Raw genomic sequence first — 10,054 nt, forward strand, 5'->3', positions numbered from 1 at the left:
GAGAACTGTTTTAAGAGCAAATGGGTAAAAAATATAGTAGATTCAGTAGTTGGTTACTTTGGGCTAAAAGTAGGTACCTCTGATGAGGTACTTCACAACAGAATTTCAGTGCATAATTTCTGATCTCTTAGTGATTTAGATGCTGATACATTTCCAGCGCTATTAAAAACAATAATGGTCACATTAAGGATGGTGCTAGTGATTACTTGCATGCATGCAATGCATGTCTGGGGAATCAGACCACACTCATTTAATGCTGTCTTCATTTGGGACAAAACAGACACTCTCTCTTTAACGTGCATCATCAATCTAAAAGAATGTGGTGCAGTTAAAATATAAGATCCTATTAAGAATGGTAAAGTTACATCTGGAGCTCAAATCAGGGTTAAAGACAACTCCAGACATGTTTCTATATTCCTTCGTAATAACATGGTCCCGCGCTGCAACCCACACCTAAAAGTAGCTGATGTGAGAGCACAGTGTGAGCTCTGTCATGGGTGTGGGCATGCTGCCAGTAAACTATGCACGCCCCAGAGGCCTCTGGGTAATTATGTTACAGGTTAAGGTCTTCCATTCAGTGTTGGGGGGGTTGTTGAATTGAGGGAGCCTAGAGGATTCTTTAAACTGGGGTTTAGCTGAAACTGGGTGTGTCTGTAGTGAACTGATTACTGTATATGCATGTAGCCACCATAAGAGCCACATACAAAAACTGATAGTCTGAGTGTTAATGTTTGTTTACCAAGCACATACAGTCAATCAGCTAAAGAATACACATGCAGGTAATGCATGTTAAGTACAAGGAGAGGCTGGCATAACTAGACCCAGACATGGCAGAATCACAGACCTTAGAAAACAGCACCCCCTACAGGCTTCAAGGTTCGATTCCACTCCACTGAACACAGGTTTACTGATTATGATGCAAAAAATTAAAAACTTCATTAGACTTGTTTTTGAGCCTTCAGTTAACGTAGATTATTGGATGAAGTTCACAGATGACATGCTTTCATTAAAAAAAACTACATTGTAAGGTTACATTTAAAAAGGCTTTATTGTATTAAGAAGTTAAGATTTTAGTTATTATCAGCAATTACAATTACAATCAATTACATATAAGTATCAGTTAACTAACAGTATGATTTGTATTTAGATCTTTGTTCTGTGATTACTTTTCACTACCATTGTCACATGAAGAGATGAGGAGAAAGGGCACTTACTTCTAAATGTGATTTAAACCGGTCAAACCTGAACCTGGCCTCTTTTAGCTAAGAGCAAACCTTCCCTTATTCAATGCCTTCATTTCTAATAACTCCTAAATCATCCACAACTTATCTGAAATCCGCTTGTTATAAACTACAAGTGGTCAAATCAAGCTGAGGTCACAGCTGAACAGCATCCACAGTGACCTTCAAAATACTGAATGCTTTCGTTTTTGCTGCCGTTGACACGTTTTAGCACCAACATTATAGCTGAACCTTAAATCAGACTAAATGATTAAGTGATGTGGTTTCACTGCTACACTACTGACAGATGCCTGACACAGAACACAGACCAGCACTGCTATAAGCCACATCTGGTCACCTGTTAGTAGGCTGCTGTTGCTTCATATGAGATATTTACAGTTTGCTGCTGAGCTGGGGGTGTGTATGCACACTGTCAGACCCTGGAAACCCTCCCTCAAACGCAGCGTTCAGAACCTCGTCCAGGTCTCTGGTGGTGACGAAGTCGAGGTCAGCGCGGACGTTGGCTGGGAGCTCCTCCAAGTCTTTCTCATTACGTTTTGGGAGAATGACACGCTTCACTCCTGCCCTATGGGCCGCCAGGACCTTGTCTTTGATTCCGCCTACCTGTGGGCAAGGATCAGTGAAGAAGTTTAACACTCGGACTGTGATTACATCTTGTGATGCGTGAAGAATCAGGTTACTCACTGGCAGCACCAATCCTCTTAATGTGATCTCTCCTGTCATGGCAACATCTGATCTGACTAACCGTCCACTAAACAGTGAGGCTAGGCAGGTCACCATGGTAACGCCCGCAGAGGGGCCATCCTTGGTGACAGCTCCAGCAGGGAAGTGGAGGTGGATGTCGGTCCCTTCTAAAGGATCAGGACCCCCAACCACTATTCAATCACAAACAGTTTACATGTGTTTACAAGTTAGACCATTTTTATAATGTATAATGTTCTGTGAACACACTAGCAGACCTGTGTTTGTACTTACAGTTGGTGAGCTGGTAGGTTTTAGCGTTTGCTCGGAGCCAGCTGATGGCCAGATGTGCAGACTCCTTCATAACATCCCCCAGCTGACCAGTCAGCGTGAGCTGACCTTCTCCCTCCATGCGACTGGCCTCTACAAACATAATCTCCCCTCCAAGGGGGGTCCAGGCGAGGCCCAGGGCCACGCCAGGCAGCGTGAGCCTCTCAGACACCTTTGATGCACAGCAAACATGTACTTAGAGAATAAATGACAACAAAAAATAGAGCCAACATCACTTAGAGATAGTGAGAAGTCTGCTGAAAAGACAGCGTAAGTCCAGAACATTGTACAGACAAGCACAGTGTTGAATATGAACACTGCGGAGGTAAGCTGCTGCTGACCTCCATCTCAAACACTGGAGGTCCCAAGATGTCCTTCAGGGCAATGTGGTCAATCACGATGGGCATCTCTGGAGGCACTACTCTGTCTGCTCAGACACACACACATCAACAACATCCTTTTTGGAAAACACACATCATTTGTGTTTGTGCTGCATGTCTATGGCATCGGTTGCTCAGCAACACCAGCAGCAGAGACATCTCCTTCGCCTTTACTAAGCCACTCTAAATCTGTGCTTAAGCTAACTACATCTAATATTAATACATATCTGATCCTTCGCAGCTTTGTACTGAAAACTTTAGCCTGACACATATTCAGCCTCTGCAGCAAAACAACAGGTTTTACAGCTAACTGAATTGCACCACTGTCACCACATCAGTTTTGATCACTTGTTGCTGTAAAACGTCACACAGTAAAAGACACATGTAATCCTTTCCATCAACATAAGTTATGAAGGGGCTTGTGAAGTTTTTAGATAGATAAGATCAAATGTGAGGGTTGAATATTGTACTCCACACTATTACAGGAATCATTTCCCTGTTTTTTCTGTGCAATGAGCTTCTAATATTTTATATACAATTCGAACCCAAACTGACCGGCCCCACCTTGTGTTACACAGCAGTAATTCAATGGCACTCACTCAGCTGTGCTCATTCATTGCTACTGATCAGAGCTCTACTCAGGACAAATACTTTGACTTAAAGCATTCATTTCTAGGTTCTATTCAAGTGCGATGACACTATGGTTCCAGAATGTTGATAAACCAGACCCAAAGTGCAACAAACAGAAATTACACTGTGGCAAAATCACAGGTGATTTCTATTTCTAATCACTGCATCACCTGAGGACTTACTGAATGGGACCAAACAGGGCTATTTCCAATGTTATATCAAAGGTTCCAGGCTGATATGCACCAAGAATCTGACCCATGACTGACTCCTACCCTGCTGTGTTGGAGCCTGTGCGTCGCCCCCCGTAACTTTGTGACCTTCGGCGACTTTCACAGCAACAGCTCGGCAGATGGCTCCTATTTTCCTCTCCAGAGAGCGCACACCTGCCTCGCGGGTGTACCTGAAGGTCCAAGCCGAAAGGAACAACACATGATGGTGAGAGGTGCTCTTTTGCTACTGTAGTTGCTGCTGGTAGGCAACTACAATATAATGAACCATAATGTGTGTGCAGCTTGCGTCACGTAAATCCTGTGGACATATATGAGCGTGGCTGGACCAGTCAGGTGCTGCTTTTTGTTTTATTTGTGCAAATAAAACCCCAGGACCCCCCCTGGAGCACTAAGCTAAGGGCTGTTAGCGCATTCTATGGCAGGTGATTTGGAGAGTGATTCTGCAGGTCTACAGGGAACATGCTGGCAGTGTCTGAAATGTAAGTTACATTTACACAGATTGTTGTGAACTACAGGTACAAAGACAGTGACACCTGTGTTAAAGCATTATGCTAGAAATCCATTTGTTAGCAGTCAAAATATAAATGTGTCCTTGGTGAAAAAACGGACACACAGGAGGTTGAACTCATTGTACTTCTAGCACTCACTCATTTGCCGTGCTGTCGAGGCTCAGTGTAGCAGTGTGTTAGATGGGGACATCTGAGTCACGTGAGCTACTCAGTGTCACACAGGAGACACTGGGCAGTGTTTGTATGAGGTCAATGTGAAGCAGAACCAGCAAAGACAGGCTGAAGCTCGTTTATGTGATGACGCTACCATTTCCCAATCAAATCTCAACCCTCAGGTACTTGGCTTCAGCACCAAATTGTTAAGACAGAATCCACAGAATAACCATGTGCAACCTCTTACACTATACACTGCATAAATACAGGAGCTTCTTACACAACCTGACTCTTCACCTTTCCCAAAATACTGACTTCCTGCAGGAAAATTAAAGAGAAATGTCTGTGGCCCCTTTAATTAGACACAACACATTCTTAGAACCTCTTATTATTTACCTGCTAATTATGCCCTGGGTGGTGTCCTGTGGTATATGCAGCTGCTGAGGTGTTAATCCATGCTGCTCCAGCTGGTTTGGGATCAGGTGGCGATGGGCTATCTCCACTTTCTCCTCCTGTGTATAGCCTGGAAACACTCACACTGAGTTTTCCATAAACATTGGGCCTTGGATACACACAATTAGACTGATCCTCATGGCACAGAACCCACCTGGTACCTGCAGTACCTCCATCCGGTCCAGCAGGGCTGGGGGGATGGTGGCTGTGGAGTTTGCAGTGGCAATGAAAAGCACTTGGGACAGGTCAAAGGCCACATTGAGATAATGATCTGTGAAGCTGTGGTTCTGCTCTGGGTCCAGGACCTGAGGAAACACAAAGAGACACTTTCAGAGGCTATTTTTAATAGTTTTTAACCACACTTAACTTCATTTCACTTGGATGTAATTTCAGTTCCCTTAGATCGAATGGAAAAGGAGAAGCAACATTTGAGAGGAGAGCACCTGCTAATGAGACCCTTGGTAAGGATTAGCTGGCGGGTTTGGTTCAAGCCATCACAGTGGTGGAGTAATAAATAATGAGAGAAGCAGACTGACCTCCAGCAGAGCAGCTGCAGGGTCTCCTTGTAGGCTCTTCCCCAGTTTGTCCACCTCGTCCAGGAGGAAGACAGGATTATTGACACCCACCGTCTTCAATCCGTTGATGATACGGCCAGGCATGCTGCCCACATACGTCCGTCTGGAGACCAAGACAGCAGCATGTGAACCACAGGCCCACTGTTTCCACTTTAACAACAAACATAGCTTCAATATCGATTACAATGAAAAGGCGCAGAAATATAGATGTCATCAGAGATATGTCACCACCCAAATAAAGAGACACAATACAAGCGTAGAAGTAATTAGGCAAAGAAAGTGAGTGAGTGAGTGAGTGAGTGAGTGAGTGAGTGAGTGAGTGAGTGAGTGAGTGAGTGAGTGAGTGAGTGAGTGAGTGAGTGAGTGAGTGAGTGAGTAACCTTCTGGACCCTTTAGTGGAACTTCAGTGTAATCTGTTTGAATGTATATATATACACCCTAGTGTAGGGTCCCTACATGTCTAACTTTAAAAGGCATAATACCTCTACCTCCATAGATGAGAGAAGTCTAATGTGAGACTTATATTAATCTCCTCATCTATGGAAAAAAACATCACAAGACACAAGATCCAGCACAGTTAGTGCAGTAAACGTCTACCTGTGTCCTCGTATGTCGGACTGGTCACAGACACCCCCGAGAGCAATGCGGTGGAACTCTCTGCCCAGAGTCCTGGCAATGGAGCGTCCCACACTGGTCTTTCCGACGCCTGGGGGCCCCACAAAGCAGAGAATGGGGCCCTAAAGTCACAGCAGCACATCTTAGTTTAAAGGTCAACATGGGAAGACGTCTCGTTCGTTCTCGCCACACATTAGATGGAACAAGCAGTCAGAGAAACACCTTGAGTGAAGTCTTGAGCTGTCGAACAGCGAGGTACTCTAGCACACGTCTCTTCAGCTTGTCCATGGCATAGTGGTCGTTGTCCAGTAGAGTGCGGGCAGCTCGGATGTCTAAGCAGTCTGAGAACGTGAAAAAACATTTTAATAACAGCAAGAAGACTGAAGCAGACATAAATCTTTTAATAAAATAATTGATTGTCAAGAACAGACCTGATGATTTTTAATCAGCACTGAACAAGTCTTAATTTGTCATTTGAAGCATCAGTGCTTGTTTCTCAACATAACTATGTTTTTACGGTGTCAGCTAAATATCTTGATAACTGCTGTCTGACACCACGCTCATTCCAAACCTTGTCCCTATCTTTATTCACCTTTGGTGCTTTTACTCCACGGCAGCTCCACCATGAGGTCCAAATAGTTCCTGGTGAGGGCATACTCAGGCATGGACTGGGGCATCTTCTTCAATCTACGTACAGATGAATGGGATCAGCGGTGTAACTTACTCCTCCTATTGTAATCAAGGCAACATTTTACAGCTTTTCTTGATTGCTAAAACATTATAACCAGGCCTTTAAAATAACCTTTTAAAACCATAAATCCATTCTCCAAGCAGCTCACTCATTTTTCTATAAACACTCTTCTCTGCTTTGACACGAGAATCTGGTGAATTCTTTCTGATAAACTCTACACACAAATCCCTGCATTTCTCAGCTCTTAAACCATGTGCTCATTAAGAAAAGTAGTATTCTTAAATTTAATACTAGTAGTACTAGTACAAAACTACCTTCCTTTGTCAAAACAGCTTAAGCTCGATTAGCAAACAATTAACCTGAAAACAATATGCGTCAAAATTTAGATTCAGATTCTTGAATCTGTTGAAAATACTATGTGTTAGATTCTTCAACAGATAGATTAAAAAAAGCCCGAATCTGTGCTTTGAGTTATGGAACAATGCATCCACTGAGAAATGAATATGGGTCAAAGAGGAGGAGGATGAGAGGACCAAGGAAGGACAAGGAGTCAAGAAATCTGGGATGGAAGTGGAGCCGCCGCAGTTGTACTACAGCACGACTGTACTGTAGTTACTACAGTTACTACACTGTAGTAACTACAGTACAAGTCGAGTGTAGTTGTCCATTTCCTCGTCCATGGTGGCTGTGAGGGAGGCTGGATTTGAGTGGCTTCACCGTGGCCTCCATCATCAGAACCTTCAGTCCTGCAGTGAGGCTGCTCTGCGCAGTAACGTTAGAGTCAGACACTGTGACACTAACTGCTACTGTAGAGCAGCCTCACTACGTTGTTGGTCGGGATCATGTGACAACCTGAGGTTTTCTATCATCTTGCTGTGTGCACTCAGCATGGAGGTGGAACCTTGTGTCTGGCTCATATAGCCTGTGATGTGGACCAGAGACTCTGGCCTGATGCTGAGGATCAATGATTTCTTCTTTTTTTCTACAGTTGTGCTGTGTAGTACATAAAAAACGTGCCAACATATACATTGTGTTTTTTGTGTTCATGTGACAAGGTTTATAGAGACACAGAGTGCCAGTTTTGGAAATATTTTTTTAAATTTTAAGCACCAGTGTGTTTGACTATGTGGTAGTGTTTGTATGTTTGAGGGCTTGTGGGTGAGGTTTAGACTCCTAAACCCCAGAGTTTGTTTTTTCAGCCAAATTGAATGGTTTTGAGTGTAAAGCTGCATTTTAACCTGAGATGTTATGGATTTGTGTTGTGAAATTATGGGGCATAGTTTTAAGAAATGTGTTTTAACCAAGAAAAACTGTGAGAAGTCAACTTTTCATCTCAAAGAAGAAAATGATGACCCTAATAGTGATATTAGTGTCAATAAACCTGATATTCAAAAGTAAAATGTTTCAATATTTAAACAATTATATGTGCTAATAATAACAGCAGATGGCTAGTTCATGTCAGTATATTGGTGAAGGCCCCCACATGCCCCAAGGCCCTGCCTGTCCCACAGCAGTAAAGATAAAGGAGCCATTATGTTTTCTAGTATCAGGAGGATTTTCCACTGAAAATATTTTTAGTATAATGAAAATATACTTCTTATTTATGACTTTTTTACTAACACTATAAAAACTTAAATATTATATTCAGAATTTTCATTACATCAACCTTACACGTTCATCACCTTTATCCATATGGCAAATGAAAATGAATGACCGAACAAGGCTTTGGCAGAGAAGAGAAGCGACGGGCGTAATGATGGTGAAGGTTCACCTCTTGAGCTCTTTCAGACAGACTCTAAGTGCAGCTTCAGGCATGTTGGCCGCATGGACCTTCCTCTCCAATGACGTGGTGTCATCTCCATCGTCATCTCCATCCTCCTCATTCAGGCTGAACTGCCGGCCCGGGAACACCCCACCCTTTCTCACCGATAAGACCTGAGCAAAGCGCAGATAGAGGTATGAATTAGCAAAGGAGTTCTTTATGACATCTTTGAGAGAACAACTGCTGATGTTTGTTACCCTGTTTTCATTATCAGGACTCATCTTCCTGGTTTTCTGCAGCAGTTTCAGCCCCTCAATCTGTCTGGTCAACATGGGCAGAGCCTTCTTAAAGCGCTCCTCCAAACTCACCGCATCAAGGACCTTCACACCACACACACGCACGCACGCACGCACACACGCACACACAGCATTTAAGAGCATAAAACACATGACATCACAATTAACCACAAGATATGACACTGTACCATGTGCATTGTCACATCCAGTTTGACGCCCAGTTAATGATTTTATGTGGAGTAATTAGCTCAACGCTTGTTTGTCAGCACCTGTAGCTTTTCTTTGTTCGACGTGCGAATCATGGAGGCGACCACATCAGGGAGAGTTTCCCGGGGAAGGTTGTCCAACAGGCGCCTGAACTTTGCCACAACTGGAACGGACATGTCCAACATACCCAACAACTACACACACAAACACAGATGTAAGTCTGCTGCTAGAGTTAATGTCTTGTCCATCCACTCATGATACTGTCCAACATTCACTCAGATGAGAGGAAACTCCCTAGTTATGAACAAAGCCAGCAGTTAAAAACCATCACATGCTTTTACATGATCTGTGGCTCCAAAGAAAGCTGTGGACTGTAACAGGGGGACACTCGGCATCAGAACTTGTGAAACTGGTGGAAGTGACAGAAGTCAAATTGTTTTAAGTTATGATTTCCTCTGTCACACCATGTTCAGACTGACTGTGGAAACTGGATTAGTTTCATCCAAAGCATCTTTGAACGGGTCAAATCTTTTATCTTCAGCTCAGCAGATATACTGTAGTAACAGTAACTGACCGACCCCTGACTCCCAGCATAGGTTTTACTCAGAGCGCAAGGTCACAATGTTCAGGGCCAAACAATTGGTTAAACTGAATTAGTCTCAATTAGCTGTGGTTGTGTGAGAGGAACAGCTTCTTGAACAGCAGGATGTGAGCAGCACTGACAGCCGAACATGTGACAGCTGACGTTCACCAGCTGGACGCACCATTCAACAGATGATAAATACTTATCATAACTACATTAAATAATGGGCTTCAAGGAAGTGGATTTTAATGTCTTTCTCTTATGCGCACGCACGCACGCACGCACACGCACGCACGCACGCACGCACGCACGCACGCACGCACGCACGCACACACGCACACACACACACACACACACACACACACACACACACACACACACACCTGTACAGCGGCCTGGTAGAACCTCTGGGACAGCTCACCCAGCTCTTCACCCTCTGCTGTATCACCATCTCTTGTTGGGCTTGTGTACTGTTCCAGTTTATCCAACTGCTCCACCTACAATTTGAACACATGTAGAGAAGCACAAACCGTGGTCATACACACACTTGTGGGCTTTAGCAGTCAGAACACTTGCCTTCCCAACTAGATTCAGTGACCGTGGGTGTGGCGTTAGAAGCAGGGCCAGTCGGCCCCTCAGCCCAGCTCCTGCTCTGGCTGTGATTTCATCATGTGTGCCTTCTCAGAGCCCATGTGAAGCGTAACGCCTCAGATCCTAC

At 43.9% G+C, this 10,054-nt stretch overlaps 1 protein-coding gene across 1 annotated transcript in view; it reads right to left on the bottom strand.

Moving 5' to 3' along the window:
• Window positions 1-1,029: 1,029 nt before the first annotated feature.
• The window catches only part of lonp2 (lon peptidase 2, peroxisomal), an 11,242-nt gene continuing 2,217 nt past the window's right edge, over window positions 1,030-10,054 (bottom strand). The window contains exons 3-17 of the mRNA XM_029152630.3: window positions 9,720-9,833; window positions 8,816-8,947; window positions 8,508-8,630; window positions 8,260-8,423; window positions 6,390-6,484; window positions 6,020-6,138; window positions 5,780-5,919; window positions 5,144-5,285; window positions 4,762-4,912; window positions 4,551-4,677; window positions 3,535-3,662; window positions 2,594-2,679; window positions 2,217-2,424; window positions 1,926-2,116; window positions 1,030-1,844 (exon numbers count right to left, since the gene is read on the bottom strand). Coding sequence (XP_029008463.1) covers window positions 1,614-1,844; window positions 1,926-2,116; window positions 2,217-2,424; window positions 2,594-2,679; window positions 3,535-3,662; window positions 4,551-4,677; window positions 4,762-4,912; window positions 5,144-5,285; window positions 5,780-5,919; window positions 6,020-6,138; window positions 6,390-6,484; window positions 8,260-8,423; window positions 8,508-8,630; window positions 8,816-8,947; window positions 9,720-9,833 — 2,151 coding nt within the window. The 3' untranslated portion in view covers window positions 1,030-1,613. The remainder of the gene's footprint in view (window positions 1,845-1,925; window positions 2,117-2,216; window positions 2,425-2,593; window positions 2,680-3,534; window positions 3,663-4,550; window positions 4,678-4,761; window positions 4,913-5,143; window positions 5,286-5,779; window positions 5,920-6,019; window positions 6,139-6,389; window positions 6,485-8,259; window positions 8,424-8,507; window positions 8,631-8,815; window positions 8,948-9,719; window positions 9,834-10,054) is intronic.

The sequence above is a fragment of the Betta splendens genome, chromosome 6, assembly GCF_900634795.4.
Source record: "Betta splendens chromosome 6, fBetSpl5.4, whole genome shotgun sequence".
In the NCBI taxonomy this organism is placed as follows: Eukaryota; Metazoa; Chordata; class Actinopteri; order Anabantiformes; family Osphronemidae; genus Betta; species Betta splendens.